Below are 17,435 nucleotides of genomic sequence, written 5' to 3'. Positions count from 1 at the left end.
GTAAAAAGTTGAGTTATTGCGAAAGCCCACTAGCACGCACGGAATATGTCAAGAGCTCGTCGCGGCCAATACAATGCGGCTTGCCGCTTGCTAATCACAAAAGCAAAGCTAAGTGTCATGTGATTAGATCCGTCAAAAACTCATTTCTTGACTCATCTATGATTGGCTGAGTTGTTATATAGATGAGTTATATTCAGTAAATTAATTGTAAATGAGTTTAAATATAATATGAGTGTTAAATGATTCATATGGATAATAAATGGTTTATAAATTATTTAGACCCAACTACCCTCTATGACTCTTTCTTCGTTCTCTCTCAACCTTACTCGATTTCGCACTCACTAACTCAAGACTCTCAACTCAATTTGGGTATGACTTTTCCTTAATATGATTAAATATGAAAGCATTTTAGGATTATGGATCGAATCGAATATGAGTCATTAGATTTCCATTGTAAAATTGGTCATAAACGTGTGCGTTTGGTTCATCATTTGAAATGGGCTTTGGAGAAATACAAATGCCTTCAGCCTAAAGAGATTTGGGAAAATACTAATTGCGTTTGGTAAAAAAATCCTTTAAAAATGGGTTTGGGTTAAATGGTATTTGGTAAATATAAATTTACAAAAGGGCTTTGGATGTAATTTTTTTTATTTATTAGAAAACTTAAACACTTTGCCAGATCGATGAAAGTCTCAAGATGTCGATGAGCCGGATCCGGCATTGGAGGCCATCGTTAGAGGTTGCTCGACACGGGGCCACCCTCGGTGAGGGTCGCTTGAGGTCATGCGACTCTTGGGTTCGCATGACCTCGGGTGACCGTCGCCTAGGTCTCGTGAACCTAGGCATCGCGCCACCCATGTGCTAGCGCCTGGATTCGTACGACCCGGGTGGCCCTCGCAAGCAAGATCTGGCCTCCTCAACTCTCATCGGTCACCCAATAACAAAGAGAGGCAAAATCAGAAAATTAAAAAAATTAGTGATGGTAGTTTTGGAAGGAAAAAAAATCTTTGGCATCTAACCAATTGCTGAAAGCTCAATGTTGATAAGCTAAACCAAATGTACCCTAAATAGGTCTATTAAGATTGGACCATTTATGACCTGGCTCAAACCTTACTTGACCCAACGATTTATATGCGTCAAGCAAAGAAGCGTCAGCTCCGATTTATACAGGAAAGAACACAGCAATGCGTAGAATATATTTTGGCTAGCTAGGATCAAAGGAAAGGTTGGGAATGGGCCGATGCCGAGGTGTCCAAGCAAGTGGACTCGCCTAAGAAGAATCTGGTCGTAGTGGGCCGATGAGTCGTGGTCCATCAATTTTGATTTGTCGGGCTCATTAGAGCAATGAGAATGTATTCAAGGAGGAGTTAGATGGTCTTGATCAACGTAGAGGTGAATAATGTGTTGGCCGGAAATGGCTGATGGATGTCGGTTGGCAGGCGCTAACATGGACAATTTTGATAAAATTTTAATTTATATTTTCGATTGTTTTAATTAACTAATCTTTTCTTTTCTTTTTTTTTTTTCTGTTTACCTTAAAGTGGCTAGCGAAGGTTGTCGGGCCCTCACTAACCACTGGCTAGGCCAACCTTGTCCTGATCTTGGCCAGATTGCCTCGGCCAGACTATCGTGGCCTTATCCGCAGCCTCAGATGCTATTCTTTTGAAAGATCGTCACATCGTATTTAGAATAAATCAAATGGACATGATAATTGACCAAAAAAATAAATAAATGGACATGATAAAAGGAGCCAATTCTCATTAATGAAGTTGAAAGACTTATAACAAGCTCTTTGGCCCCCCCGGTCATTGTTGGGATGTCAACATGGGCAGCCATATGTTCAACGAGGATATAAACAACGTGGCGACCCACCATTCTCAGTCTCTCTCTCTCTCATCATCCTATATCACCACTTAAAATATTTTTATGTTGTTTTTCAAGTACGAAAAAAAAAAAATCATAAAAGTCTTTGATGTTTTTAATAATGTAAATAGCATTCCCATCTCGAAGGCCTAATTATTAATTACCCTGTTTTGTATTTTGTTTTCCGTCTAAACTTTACTTTACATTTCATTTTCTAGCATCATACAATTACTTTTTATAATATATGAAAAAAACGAGAAATCTTTATTTCGAGAAATCACCTTGATATATATATATATATATATATATATATATGGAAAAATAATTTAAAAGGTAAAATCTCAAAGGTAAGTAGGCACTCGGTAGCAATTGAGAGTGAAAAAGGGAAAGAATAATAGGAAAAGTGCGAATAATTTGTGGTTATAGCAAGAGTAATACTTTTAAATTTACATACTAGTTCTTGCGAGAATACATAACCATGTAAATTTTACAAAATGAATTTCGGCACGAAAATTACAAAATTTGCAACGTGTTAATTATAGTCCCGTGAAAAATGTTCCATGTATTTTGGACGACGATGCACTCATCGTTGGCCCCGGCAAGTGTCGGTTCCCGGATGCATCTTTAATCCCAATCCCATCAAAACCCTCTTCCACCTTTTGAAACACCAATTATCATCTTGATTATTAACATCTTAAGTATGCGCGATGATGCTTGATCTCCCTACCATACCCTAGATTACAAAAATGGGTACTAGTACTACACATAATCCATAAAAAAAGTATATATCACATTATGATCTGTGATGACAAATTCAATTTCTACCTTTCATCCTGGTCATCATTAACACGAATCCAAGCTTGAAACTAAAAATCACGTGAATCACTTAAATATGAGAAAAATGACACTAGAAGTGCTATAATTTTCGTACGTCACTTACTTTAGTACTAAAACGTTTCGCCAAATCACTTCGATGCCACTTTGGTAAAAAGACGATCGATTAAGTGTCAACTCCGCTATGGGACGCCAAAAATCCAACGTGCTAATATTTTAATTTTATGTCGAACCGACGTGGCAAAATGCGGTGAAAAAGCCCTAAAATGATGTCGTTAACAAAATTGTGGAGAAATCGGATCAATTTTGCCCTGTTCTCCAAACCTTAATTCATAGCAACAATTTTGCGACAAAATTGAGAGCTGAATCTTGCAATGGCAAGGAGAACAAGCACAAGCGGCTCAAGTTCGTGTCAACAGAGCTAATGAAAATGAGCTGCTTAGAAAGTTTAGCAACCAAAGATGAAGATCAAGGTGTAAAAATGGACGAGATGAGCTCGGTTGATGGAGGAAGTGTTGAAGTTTGTTTGTAAAACAATCAAGAGTGCCCCTTTGTCAATCTCACATAGGATGGAAGTAAGAGTGTAAGTCTTTTTATTAGTTAGAAGGTTATTATAGTCTTTCAAAATAAAAAAATGAGCAAGTGAGATACATATCACCATATTCGCATGCGAGTGCATGAACAATTGCTCGATTTTAGCGCGAATTAACCATTCTCTTCATGTCCATAAGAATCTGGATATACTTTTCCTTAAAGTGGCCAATGAGGATGAAGGTCAAGGTGTAAAATGGAGGAGATGAGCTTGGTTGATTGGAGGAAGAATCTGGATATGGTTTTTTTTTTCCCTTAAAATGGCCAATGAGGGTTGCCGGACCCTCGGCGGCCGGTGGCTACGCCAACCTCGCCCTAATCTGGACCAGGTTGTCTCGCCCGGACTATCATGGCCTTGCCTGCGGCCTCAGAATCTATTATGCTCGTTACATATTATATAGAATAGGTCAAATGAACATCGTAGAAGGAGCCAATTTTCATTTATGAAGTTGAAAGAGTTATATTAAGCTCTTTGGCCCCTCCGGTCATTGTTGGATGTCAACATTGACAGCCACATGCACAACGTGGATATAAACAACTCTAATTGGAAATCACCATTGCACCACAACTTCTGTGGCGACCCACCATTCTCTCTCTCTCTCTCTCATCATCCTATACCATCAATTATAATATTTCTGTGTTGTTTTTCAAATATGAAAAAAATAGCATTCCCATCTCAAAGGTCTAATTATTAAGGACTTTGCTAAGCCGACCATACCCCAAAGTCGGACGGGGGACGATCAGCTTATGACCACAAATGAAATTTGTGGAAACCAGATCACTCGCTAATCCGATTTTAGTATTTTGACTCCCCATTTTTTTCTTTTTTTCTTTTATGCATTTTTATTGTAATCTAAAATTAGAAGAAAAAATTATAACAAGTATTAGCAATGATTGAAAACACTCTATTATTTCTTGATTGCAAATCGAACAAATTTTAGAAGTTGCAAATCAAATGGCCACACGATCTCCCAAGTAATGAATGTTTTATGCAAAACACGCGTTGATGGTGTGTAAATCTACGTTTGAGATTATACCGGTCCACACGATCACTTTGTTATAATTTTATCTTCTAATTTTAGCTTGTAATAAAAATACATACAAGTAAAAAAGGAAAAAAAAGAAAAAGAATGGGGAGTCATAATGCTGAAACTGGATTAACAAGTTGATCCGGTTTCCATAATTCCCATTTGTGGCTATAATTTGACCGTCCCACCGTCCGGCATTGGGGGACAGTTAGCTAAGCAAAATTCAATTATTAATTCCCATGTTTGGAATTTTATTTTCTGTCTAAACTGTACTTTACATTTTTATTTTCTAGTGTCCTACAATGGTCTATTGTAATATATGAATAAAATGAGAAATCGTTATTTTGAGAAACCACCTTGATAGATATATTATATATACATTCACGCAAGAACTAGTACGTAAACTCAAAAATAGTACTCGCACTATACACATAACTACAAATTGTTCACACTTCTCCTATTATTCATTTCCTTTTCTACTCCTAATTGCCATTGAGATTCTGCTTAGAAAGTTTAGCAACCGAAGATGAAGATCAGGATGTAAAAATGGACGAGATGAGCTCGGTTGATGGAGGAAGTGTTGAAGTTTGTAAAACAATCAAGAGTTCCCCTTTTCCAATCCCACATAGGATGGAAGGAAGAGTTTAAGTTTTTTTATTAGTTAGAAGGTTATTATAGCCTTTCAAAATAAAGAAATGAACAAGTGAGATACATCTCACCATATTCGCATGCGGGTGCGTGAACAATTGCTCGATTTTAGCGCGAATTAACCGTTCTCTTCATGTCTAGAAGAATCTGGATATACTTTTCCTTAAAGTGGCCAGTGAGGATGAAGGTCAAGGTGTAAAATGGACGAGATGAGCTTGGTTGATTGGAGGAAGAATCCGGATACGATTTTCTCTTTCTTTCTTTTTTCCTTAAAGTGGCCAACGAGGGTTGCTGGACCCTCGCTAGAGGAATAATCTGGACATAGTTTTCTTTTCTTTTCTTTTCTTTTTTTTAAAGTGGCCAACAAGGGTTGCTGGACCCTCAACGGCCTGTGGCTAGGCCAACCTCGCCCTGATCCGGGCCAGGCTGCCTCGCCCTGGTCTGGGCTAGGCTGCCTCGCCCAGACTATCATGGTCTTGGCCGCAGCCTCAAAATCTATTATAATCATTACATATTATATAGAATAAGTCAAATGAACATTGTACAAGGAGCCCATTTTCATTTATGAAGTTGAAAGAGTTATAATAAGCTCTTTGGCCCCTCTCCGGTCATTGTTGGATGTCAACATTGACAGCCACATGTACAACGTGGATATAAACAACTCTAATTGGAAACCACCATTGCGCGACAGCTTCTGTGGCGACCCACCATTCTCTCTCTCATCATCCTATACCATCAATTATAACATTTCCGTGTTGTTTTTCAAATATGAAAAAAATAGCATTCCCATCTCAAAGGTCTAGTTATTAAGGACTTTGCTAAGCCGACCGTCCCCAAAGTCAGACAGTGGGACGGTCAGCTTATGACCACAAATGAAATTTGTGGAAACTGGATTGCTTGCTAATCCGATTTCAGTATTTTGACTCCCCATTTCTTTTTCTTTTTTTTTACTTTTATGTGTTTTTATTGTAAGCTAAGATTAGAAGAAAAAATTATAAAAAGTACCAGCAATGATTGAAAACACCCTATTCTTTCTTGATTGCAAATCAAATCAATTTTAGAAGTTGCAAATCAAATGGCCACACGATCTCCTAATTAATGAGTGTTTTATGCAAAATGCGCGATAATGGCGTGTGGATCTATGTTTGAGATTATACTGGCCACACGATTACTTTGTTATAATTTTATCTTCTAATTTTAGCTTGTAATAAAAACACATTTTTATTTTCTAGTGTCCTACAATGGTCTATTGTAATATATGGAGAAAATGAGAAATCGTTATTTCGAGAAACCACCTCGATAGATATATTATATATACCTTCACGCAAGAACTGGTACGTAAACTCAAAAATAGTACTCGTACTATACACATTAACCACAAATTGATCACACTTCTCCTATTATTCATTTCCTTTTCTACTCCTAATTGCCATCGAGATTCTGCTTACCCTTGAGATTTTACCTTTTACGTGATTTTTCCTAATTTCATTTCAATTGAAAGAGGATACATTTTGTGTGAATTTTACGAACGAATTTCGGTACAAAAAATCAAGAAATTTGCATGTGTTAATTATAGTCCCGTGAAAAAATTTCGTGTGTTTTGAACGACGAGGAACTCATCTTTGGCCCATGCAAGGGTCGGTTCCCGGATGCGTCTTTCATCCCAATCCCATCAAAACCCTCCTCCACTTTTGAAACACCAATTATCATCTTGGTTAACATCTTATGTATACGTGACAATGCTGGATCTCCCTACAATACCCTTGATCGTAAAAAATCTGTTCTACACATGATCCACAAAAAAGCGTACATGACATTATGATGTATGATCACAAATTTGATTATCGACCTATCATTTTAGTGCTTCGATGCCTCTTTCGTAAAACAATGATCACTTAAGTGCTAACTCCGATATGGGATGTTGGAAATCCGACGTGTCCATGTTTTATGATTATTTTCGACCGATATGGCGAAATTCAATGAAAAAGCCCTAAAACTACGTAGTTACCATGAAAAGCCTCGAATTTAACAAAATTGCAGACGAATCGGCTCAAATCTGCCCTCTTCTTTAAGCCCCAGTTCATTCCAACGATTCTGGGGTAAATTTAGGAGCTTTTTTTTCCGCTGGAGAGGAGAATAAGCATAAGCTTGCTCAAGTTTCGTGTCAACAGAGCTAATGAAAATGAGCTGCTGAGAAAGCTCAGCAGCTGAAGATGAAGGTCAGGTTGTAAAAATGGAGGAGATGAGCTCGGTCGATGGAGAAAGAATATGGATATAGTTACTGGCCAATGGCCATCAAGTAGAAAAGGAAAACCGAGAATTCAGGAGCCGAGATCCTAGTGATGGTTCGATGGTGAAGATGAAAACGAAAGATGAATTCGGGAAATGGAAAGCAAAACCCTAAAAAGAGATGTCTGCTCCATCCACAGCCGAATGAAGAACTAGCATCAAGAAGACGAAAATCCATATCCTTCCCCAAAATCCAGATGTCTCCATTCTTTGGTTTTGTCGGTATTTGTCATTGGAAGCACTTAAGTGATTATTTCTTCTTTGATATGACACTAAAGTGATCCGACGAAATGTTTTAACACTAAAGTGAGCACGGAACTATAATTATAGCACATCTAGTGTCTTTTTCCCCTTAAATATGTGAAGGAAACCGAGAGAAAAAGAAAGATCTAGAAAATTGAGTTGTATGTTGTATTGAGACACAAAGCCATAATAAATAGATACAATGAAGCCGAATCTACGAGGAAACAATCATAGAGAATAAATAACAGTAATTCTAGAATATATACAGAATCAATGAAATATTCTATAATATTTATAGTATCAATAAAATATTCTAACAAAAACAACTCCTGTGAATATAGATGGCCTTACTCTTTTTTTTTTTTTTTATAATTCATGGACAAATGCGTGGAGAATAGATGCTTGGAAACTTATGAAATGCACCGCAAGTCACATAAACCGATTAAGTCCCACACCTTTGGCCTATGCAGGCGACTCTAACCCAAAACAATTTGACACACGATTAGCAAGATTGAAACCGGGCGATTTTTAGCTCTTGAACTAGAAATCCCCCAACACCTAGCCAATTGTCCAAACTCTCGGGACTTCATTTGTTTCGCAAAAATGATCGCAGTAAATGAAATATGCTTTTCGTATCGATAATAATTTATGTCTAATTTGTTCATTCATTTTTATGTACGGTACAAAAAATCAATTTTTTTTAAAAAAATTTAAATTATTTATATTTTGCGAAATAAATGCGGCATACCTTAAATATTATTTTCTTCATTTAACTTCCGTACACATGTACATCCGTCTGTCTCACGAATCATAATCTCAATTGACATTTGACTTCATTGATTGATGGTTCTGTTTCTTTCCGTTTCTAAAGCTTCTGTCTCGTCTAAAGTTCCATCATCCATTTGTTTTTTTTTGGGGGTAAATTCCATCACCCCTTTTGTTTTGCTTCCACCTTACCTAACATTACATCAACATTCAAAGGCGTATGCTAGTGATTATCTTCACGATTATTAGGCACGTGGAATGTAACCCTTATCGAATGAAAGCGAAGTCAAATACCAGCAATTATACATCTCCTTCATTCCGCAGAAAAAGAAATAATTTAAAAATTACTTTTCTAAGAATAATCGTTTGTATCGCCCATAAAAATTAACGAATGAAAAATATTTTCACTGTTCACAAAAAAACTTAGACATAAATTGTTATTAGTAATGGTAACTTTTTTTTTTCATTGATCAATTATTTCAAGTGAAACAAATCGTCATTCTTATATTCGTAAATATTTATTTTTCGTGAAATATATGGAGTCTTAAATTAAAAATAAAAAATAAAAATGAACTGTGGTTGCTCTTGAGAGGCACGAGCACATGGACTCTGTATGTGTGTGTGTGTGTGTTTTTTTTTGTGGCTAGAAAGAGGACATGGGGCTATTACAACAAGTAGGATCAGGTTGAAATGTTCTGTCTTTTTTTAGTCTTGAAAGGCATTATCACTTTGAGGTTGGTGCCAACAAGTAGGAAAATGACTCTAAAACAGGAGGAGTCGTGGGGGAAATCATTGAAGATTTTTCCCTTTTTCGGTTGGAGGTTGAAGATTCAAAAACGCCCCTTATCCTCGTTCGGATAAACCCTAACCCAGGAAGGGAGAAATTAATAAATAATGATCGAGACGCACGAAAAGGATAGAGGATAAGAACACCAGCGTCAGAATTCAAACACATTTTGAACTTCGCAACAAACCACGTAGCTCCACCAAATTTTTCTCTTTTCTTTCTTTAAACTTAGTTTCCATTTATAACGTTGCATGGCAATCGGCATGCATGGGGATTTCCGTTCACGTAACTCACAAAAGGGGTTTTACGTCCCTTTTCGACTAACTCGTAAGACTTTTTCATCGTCGTTGTACACAGGACTTAAGCTTGAGCCAATCTTAATCATGCCAACTGAGGCTGAGATCACGGCATCCCAATCGACTTGTGTGAAGTCGTAGTTTCACTGTTCATTTGATCTCCAAGATTTGTTTGTTTCGTAAAAAATGAATGACTTTACAAATATTTTCCTAAGAACAATCTCTTGTCGCCTTGAATAATTATTCAATAGGAAAAAATATATGTTTCGTTATCAACAACGATTTATGTTTGAATATTTTCGTGACTAATTAAAATATATTTCGTTCACTCATTTTCGTGAGCAATATAGACAATCGTTTTTTAGGAAAATATTTTCAAAATCATTCATTTTTCGCAAAATAAATAAAGCCTAAGTGGTTATGTTAATACAGTTTACCAAATAAGTTTGTATAGTAATGCCCTTCCCGATGTATTAATGCATCAAGTATTAAGTCCTTTTATTTGCTCATGACGTTCCATGCTTCGTATGGGTTTCATTTTAGCTAGGTATATAAAGAGTTTAGAGTCCAATTTACCGTGGAAATAGGATGAATTTGAAAGGAGCTTATAAATTTTCGGATACTCGTAGGATTAATCAGGACATAATTTGGATAAACAAACTACACATTTGCTCTGCTCTAAAATATCTAAACTCGTTCAATCTATTGCTAAGGAAATCCCCAAAATCCCTAACGAGAAAACGCACACCAATAATTGAACTTATTCCAAAAAATTAAAAAAAAATTGAGAAAAGGTTAAAAAAAATTCCACACACGACCAAAGAATAGTCAGGCAGCCAGTGCTGGCGGCTGCTACGTAGTCAAGTCAACCCAGAATAGCGGGTCCCACGCGGCGCTACACTGTCCGCCCACGTGGCTCCGTGATTGACCCGGCTGTTACCGTAGCGCAATCCCCTCTTTCCCAGCCTAAAAAAACCGACTCTCCGAAATTTCTGATAAAAGCACAGTCACGAAGATTTGTCGGGTATATTCCACGTTTCTTGAACAATTTCCCACGAAGGGAGGCGCCCGTGACACGTAAAACTTTGGTTAAATATTTGAGTAACTTTACTACAGAAAGCGCAAAAAAAAAATCGCAAAGAAATTCACCGTGCTCTCGGAAGTCGAATTTCGCGTATTGCTTTCGTATTTCGAAATTCCGAGGTCCAAACTCCGGCCGCGAAACCCCTAAAATTCTTTTGAATGATACAGAATCGGTGGCGGGGTTAGGCTCCGATGTTGATATCTTTTTGCAGTATTCAAGAATTAGACAGTGTTTCGATTAACGGAACGGACAACAAGTGTTGCTTTCCTTAATGCAAATAATGTCCGGAGCGGAAAACCTCTGAAGACGACAAAACATAGAGAGAGAGAGAGAGAGCGCGTGGGGCCCGTATTCGGAGAACCAATCGGATCAAATGGTGAGCATCCTGGAGAATCGCACGCCTCTCTCTCCTCCCCTCGCTAAAGCATCCTTTCTTCAATATCAAGTTTTTTTAATCTTCTTCCTTCGGATCGAGGCAATTTTATCCGTCTCCTCTCTCTCTCTCTCTCTCTCTCTCTCTCTTTCAGTCCAATCCTAGACGCCATAGACTCCTTCGTCCTCCCACTGTTTCATCGTCTTCCGCGGAGACCGGCAACCCGATAGCTTCACGGTTGGCGAAACCCGTCCCAACCCCATTAATGGAACGGGATTGACGACCGCGAGAAGAAATCCGGGTGCTTTCCGAATTGTCGTCGATCCCATTTTTTTGATCATTTTTGGCTCCGCCCGGCCGTTTCTCCGATTCGGTCCGGTGTTTCTTTACCAATCTTTTTTCTCGTCTGGTCCGAGGAAGAGGCCTGGCAGTTTTCGTCCTCGAATCTCCTGGTAATTAGTGGGTTTCATTGCAAAATCTTTGATTTTTGTCGTTCTTTTGTGTAATGGTGTTCTTCGCGCGGCTCTGGTGGGTCTGTGTTTTATTCGTTTATTCTGTTGGTAACCCTAAAGATTATGGCTTGATGGTTGTATGTTGTTGATTGGCTGTAGATAGTAAACTTGGGGATTGATTGATTCTTCCACGGAGCCAAAACGGCGACGAATAAGGCGATAGTGGAGATACGTCGGGGCTCTGATGCAGATTGTTTGGTAGGACTGGAGTGCTTGCTGAACATTTGCAGGGCTGTTTCGTTGGGGATGGGTTCGTGCCTGTCCGGGGCAGGGGGGAGCTCGGTCCCCTATGCCCCGGAATCTTCATCAGGCAGCACGAAGGCGAAGAGCTCGTCTCGGAAGAGGCAGATGAGGAGGAATTTCTCGTTCGAGTCAAACATGGAGATGTGGCTGCACCGGATTCCTGGAAGGATGTTTTTGAACGGGTCGACCGACGTGGCATCTCTATTCACCAAGCAAGGCAAGAAAGGGGTTAACCAGGATGCTATGATTGTTTGGGAGGTTCGTTAGTCCACCGACAGTTTACTTTGTTAATCTTTAAGATTAACCTTTCTGAACCTAGTGTTAACCTCTTCTTGTCGATATTCAGACTTTGAATCCAGTTCCAAATATTTGGTGCTATTATGTTTTGGATCATTGAAATTTAGTAGCATATAGAATCAAAGATGGGCAAGATTGAAGTGTACAAAAGAGATGAGGTTGGCTTATAACTCATTGCTGTGAGAATATTACCTCTGGACAACAATTTTGCCATTGTTTTGTGTGGTTTCTCGCGTTATTTGTGGGGAATTTAAATTATAGAGAAACTATCACCAATAAATTATGCAAGTAAATGCTTGACATTGTGCTGGGACTCGGTATAGTTAGCCTGATTTTAATTACAGAATACTGGATTATGTGCTCTAGACATGCTGCAAACAAGTCCTGTATTTATGTCTCAATTTGTACTCGATCCTCTTTAAGGTAACTTTCATGTAGATACTCTGTGTTGTAAAAAGTGAACTCACTCTTAGATACGCACCTCACTGTCTAGTATGGCTTCTGGGGAGATGTATTGAAAAAGAAGTATTGATGGTTATTATTGTTGACAGCTGCCTAGTGGTAAGTTAAAGGCCTTTGATAAATGAAGTGAGCAGATCCAATAATATGTGTTGATAGATATATACTAAATTTCTTTTTGAATTCTTTCCCTAGATTTCACCTCTAATTATACTTTCTCCGCAGAATTTCGGCTCCAAGGCAGATACTACATTTTGTGGTGTTTTTGATGGCCATGGTCCATTTGGCCATATGGTAGCTAAGAAGGTTAGGGATTCTCTCCCCTTGAAATTGAGTGCCCAATGGGAATTGAAAGTTAGCAGCCCAGATGGGCGTAGTGATATCAGCTGCAGGGCCATAGGAAGTATGAACTCAGAACAGACTTCAATAAAGACTGTCGAGGATGTGAAGACCTTTCCAAACCATGAGCAGAGTGAGAGTCATTCTGATACTATTCTCACATTGAAGGAGTCATTCTTGAAGGCCTTTAAGGTAATGGATAAAGAGCTAAAACTTCACCCACAGATAGATTGCTATTGCAGTGGGACAACTGCAATAGCCTTGGTCAAACAGGTAAGTTAAAGTATTTGCCGTCAAGAATACGCATGTCATATGTGGTCAGTTCACTTTCAATTAGGTTGAGAAGCTTATTGGGCGATAGCCATCTACCATCGTCTGATCTTTTCCCCTTTAATCATTTACTCAAGTTTCCACTTTGTTTTGACATTGCAGGGTCATGATCTTCTGATCGGAAATGTTGGGGATTCCAGAGCTGTACTGGGTACCAGAGACAAAAATAACTCTCTGATTGCTGTCCAGTTGACTGTAGACCTCAAACCGGATCTCCCAAGTAGCTCCCTCCCTCCCTCCCTCCCTCCCTCTCTCAAATGTTCTTGGACCATACCGTTGCAATTTTGCTACAACATTGACTACCAGGAGTTGTACTTTCTGCTCTTCTTTTCCTCAAACTGTTGTCTTTGTCTCACATTCCTTGTTATGCATATATGTGAAAGGCAGACATGTTGTCAGAAGTTCATACGATACTGTTAGGTTGGCCCAATGTTGTCACTGAACTTTCGTGTTTTGTGAAAAGTTGGAGTCTAATAGACATAGATAAAATAGATGTCTGATATGAGAGGAATTAGGCACATTAACATGTGTTTAAGCTGTTTCTAGGTTTTGGATGTTACAAAATGCGATTATAAGTGCGGGTTACAAAGCTTTCTTGGGCAGTATTGCTTGTTCAGATTCCATGGTATGCTATTTCCCTAATGTGAATTCTGTCAGATGTCTAAGAAATGATTGTCCTCATATGAGATCATTAGAGGAGGGGAGGATTTTCACAGAGGAATTTTTCGGAGATTTGCGCTTTAAAAGCTTCATGATTTTCTTATTTAGCTTAAGACTTTGGAGATATTGATCTGGTTTAGGATGCTTTTGTGAACATGTTGCTCTGTGACGAGCTTCCCATCTTGTGTTCCTTGATAATAGGTTCTGCAATATATAGTGTTGGGCAAAGGAAATTCAATTTCCAGTTTACAAGATGTGCACCTTTCACATTGTGTCTTTTCGTCTTACAGGAGAATTAGAGAGAATCAGGCTGTGTAGAGGGAGAGTTTTTGCTCTACAAAACGAACCTGAGGTTGCGAGAGTATGGCTTCCCAACTGTGAATCTCCTGGCCTTGCCATGGCTCGAGCATTTGGAGACTTCTGCCTTAAAGACTTTGGTTTGATTTCCGTGCCTGAGATTTCTTATCGACGCCTCTCTGATATGGATGAATTTGTAGTGTTGGCCACTGATGGGGTAAGAAGTCTGCCGATTTTTATTATTATGATATTGTGAGTGATGCAAAGAAAACTACATGCTCTCAGATTCTAGGGAATGAAGCCTTTTATCTTCTCCTAATTTGGTTCATTATGTCCATGGGTGTGTCAAGAAAGCATATCCACTATATTCAGTCTTGAGATGGAAACACATTCTTAAAATGGAGTGGGGATGCCTAAAGGAGGTATTACTATAGTATGAAAATACGATCTTTAATATGTCATAATGACCTTTAGAGGATTGACTATTGAGCTCCATTTCATAAAAAGAGAAGCAACTTTGACCTTGTACATTATGCATGCATTTGTGGGAGATGTTCTTCTTAGGCAGATGTTTCATTACAGGCATCTTATCTTTGCACTGGATGAATGTAAGCTTCGTCTACTGGCTTTAGCGTCAATTTTTTTTTATGGTTATTTTCTTTATACCTCTAAGTTAACATAATTGTACATCCAATGGAAATTACCAAATGGAACCTGAGAGAGAATGTGGCTTTGTGTACTCGAAAGTTCAGGTAGTCGGGGCTCATGTTTAAATGACTCGTGTTGTTGCTGCCTTGCCTCTTTCAACAGATTTGGGACGTCCTCTCAAACAAGGAAGTTGTAGACATAGTAGCCTCGGCACCGAGGTCGATTGCTGCAAGAACCCTAGTTGAGACAGCCGTTCGAACTTGGAGACTTAAGTATCCATATGCCAAGGTCGACGACTGCGCTGTGGTTTGCCTCTTCCTCAATTCAAATTCGAGCAGTTGCGCTAGCACCCAACCCGCATCCAAGGAGCAAATAGCATCACCTCAAGAGAACAACTCTTGAAAGTGGTAGGCCCTGTGGTGAGTAGGCCTCAAAAAGTTTTATGTCAAAGAGACAAGCGGGGGTTTCAACATCATCTGAGGCCTGCCCCTCTAAGTGGCTCTTTGGATATGGTGTTTCAAGGTCAGCAATCTGATGATCTTGATTATTCTTCATCAGTAAATAGAATTCTTCAATATCTTACTTGATTCTTTCACCAGTTGTATTCATACATGAAGAAAGTGAGGATGGAGGACTTTTTCTTCTCTTTTTTTTTTTTTGTTTCATAATTTGGGGTGGGGGGTTTTTGTGAATTATTGGTTTTGGGAGGTGGCACTGGCCTTTGTTTTTGTCCTGGGTCGGCTGGCTTCTTGTTCCCGTTTGGCCTTCATTTGGTTTCTCCTGTAATTTTTCGTTTGAAGAAGTTATTGGGAAGTGGAACTATTGAAAGTGATATCTTTTGTTTCGGATTTGATGTCTTACGTGTCATGGTTGTCGTTATTTGTCTTCACTCTTTCCTACTATATGTTTCACTTTGTTTTGGATAAAACATTAGTTGCGGTTCTCCCGTTCGGACGTGTCTTCCTTATCTTTTTTAAGGTTGTTAGATAACGTTCGCTTGTTGAAGATACGACCCGAGGTTGTTGTTTCTTACTGTAGCCCAGAAAGCAAAGAAGAAAAGAGAAAACAAGAGAGAGATGATGCGAGGTGGGTTTAGGCGAATTATGGTTCGGTCCACGGTCGCGATGAGCGCGTTTCACGGTCTTCGGGATGATCCCTTCCTTCGGATGTTGGGATTCAGCTATGTAGAGATGGTTGTATAATTGCGATCGAGATAGGGAAAGACCCTCAGGTGGCAGCGGCGGCGGTGGCGGCGGTTTGAACAATGTACTCTCTCGAAATGCTAGGACTTGGGTGGATTTGGCTTGGGCTTTTTAGCCACTGGAATTATGTTGCATGAGAACAAGAAAATGCGGTAGGGTCGATTTCGCGCACGAAAATAAAGAGAATTTTGGGGCAGATTCGGTCCCCGAATCCACAAAAACCACAGACCCATCGTGAGTTCGCTCGAGACTAATGACGACTTACAAACTACAAACTTATCGTAAGGCAAAGGCCCGGCGAATTTTCTGTTCTCTATGATTTGCAGAAAAATATTTCCCGACGCCCGAAATTTGTGCATCTGACAATATCACTTTGGAAGACAGAAAAAGGCACCAATTAGATTAGAGATGCAAATACCTTTTTCTGGCGTGCCTCCTTTTGGCACGACCTGTCCCCTTCGTACTTGGGTCTCGTGAACTTGCCACTCCAATGGTGTACCAGAGCATGTGACTCTGAGAGAGAGAGAGAGAGAGAGGGCCATGGCTGGGACTTGCAGGCGCATCTTCTTTTGCAGGGGAATGAATTATTGGCAATGGCAGGCACATCTTCTTTTGCTTCTCAACTTTGACTATGTGACCAAACCTGCTCCCTCTGTGCTATTAGAACGAGCAGCCTTCATCTCTCTCTCTCTCTCTCCCCCTCTCTCTCTCTCTGTGGGTCGCTCAACATGACAACCCTTGCATCCTTCGCTCTCCTTCCCTGGCTCCTCCTCTCCTTCTCCACCCTCCTTCATTTTGGTCTCTCTCTCTCTCTCTCTCTCTCTCTCTGCTTGTGCGGCACGAACGCACGCATCGACGACATTCGTTGATATCGCATGTTACATTGTCACCTCGTTCATGCTAACTGTTTCGTTTGTGTCAGGATCGGGAGCCAAGTGCACCGCCAACGGCCCGACTGTGAAGCAGACTCAAGTTGGATTCGGAGATCCTCCCAAGTTCAGGGTCGAAGTGCGAAACAACTGCCCCATGTGTCCGGTCATTGACATGCACATTCACTGCGGGAGCTTCGACCAGTCCTTGGTCAGCCCGAGGCTGCTCAAGGTGGTGGATCGCAACGACTGTGTGGTCGGCGGAGGCTTGCCGTTGCCGCCCCTCCAACAGGTCTCCTTCACCTACTCACACCCCAAGTATTCTTTGAACCCTAGTTCTTGGGATTTCCAATGCGAGTGAGGCTTGGTTCAGCTCGCATCTCTCTTGTTATAGCCTAATGTAATCCAGCGTACGCAAAATCCAGCCAATAGTTTGAGATCAATAACGATAATGCAACTCCGGCCTTATCATCTGTGAGTAGTAACGTTCGAACAATAGCTTGGCCGGTATTGATCACCTCTGGTCCCCAGAAGGATCACAAACAAAAATGAGATGCAGGAACTTGACTAGTAGATGCACAGAGAAGGATCAATGCTAACGAGTATGATATTAACATTGGTGAATGACATATCGGAAAGAGTTTTCATATGACAAAACTACAGCTTGAGCTTCATTTGTGCCTTAAATTTCAGTTTTCTCCCGCTCTGAAAATACAGAAGGGTCAGATTCAATAGAAAGACCAAGGCATTTGTGCACCACCAGCACCGGATCTTCCAG

General features: G+C 39.7%; 2 protein-coding genes across 3 annotated transcripts; both read left to right on the top strand.

The window, feature by feature from the left end:
• Window positions 1–10,779: 10,779 nt before the first annotated feature.
• Window positions 10,780–15,434, top strand: LOC115745281 (probable protein phosphatase 2C 33). 2 transcript variants are annotated; one of them, XM_048274568.1, is made up of 7 exons: window positions 10,780–10,804; window positions 10,956–11,253; window positions 11,413–11,814; window positions 12,538–12,924; window positions 13,084–13,201; window positions 13,932–14,155; window positions 14,749–15,434. In XM_048274568.1, the coding sequence occupies exons 3-7, from the start codon at window positions 11,560–11,562 to the stop codon at window positions 14,986–14,988; spliced, it is 1,224 nt and encodes a 407-aa protein (XP_048130525.1). In that variant the 5' UTR covers window positions 10,780–10,804; window positions 10,956–11,253; window positions 11,413–11,559; the 3' UTR covers window positions 14,989–15,434. The 2 variants fall into 2 exon arrangements, with proteins under 2 accessions (XP_048130525.1, XP_030536603.2); XM_030680743.2 differs by lacking the exon at window positions 10,780–10,804 and having other exon boundaries at window positions 10,860–11,253.
• Window positions 15,435–16,426: 992 nt separating this feature from the next.
• On the top strand, window positions 16,427–17,272 carry LOC115745282 (uncharacterized protein At1g05835; the record flags this gene model as incomplete). Its single annotated transcript, XM_030680745.2, has 2 exons — window positions 16,427–16,586; window positions 16,711–17,272. Coding segments are annotated over 2 exons (468 nt in total), but the record flags the coding sequence as incomplete, so codon positions are not given.
• Between the last annotated feature and the right edge of the window lie 163 nt (window positions 17,273–17,435).

The sequence above is a fragment of the Rhodamnia argentea genome, chromosome 1 (assembly GCF_020921035.1).
Source record: "Rhodamnia argentea isolate NSW1041297 chromosome 1, ASM2092103v1, whole genome shotgun sequence".
Classification (NCBI taxonomy): Eukaryota; Viridiplantae; Streptophyta; class Magnoliopsida; order Myrtales; family Myrtaceae; genus Rhodamnia; species Rhodamnia argentea.
Note: the sequence above shows the minus strand (reverse complement) of the source record. Positions and strands in the feature narration are given on the sequence as shown.

What these genes read in the sequence shown, in the direction of transcription:
- LOC115745281 (XM_048274568.1), top strand. Translation starts at nt 11,560, where the DNA reads ATGGGTTCGTGCCTGTCCGGGGCAGGGGGGAGCTCGGTCCCCTATGCC. An exon ending in ATGCTATGATTGTTTGGGAG is followed by an intron (nt 11,815 to 12,537) that starts GTTCGTTAGTCC and finishes CTTTCTCCGCAG; the next exon opens with AATTTCGGCTCCAAGGCAGA. An exon ending in CCTCAAACCGGATCTCCCAA is followed by an intron (nt 13,202 to 13,931) that starts GTAGCTCCCTCC and finishes TTCGTCTTACAG; the next exon opens with GAGAATTAGAGAGAATCAGG.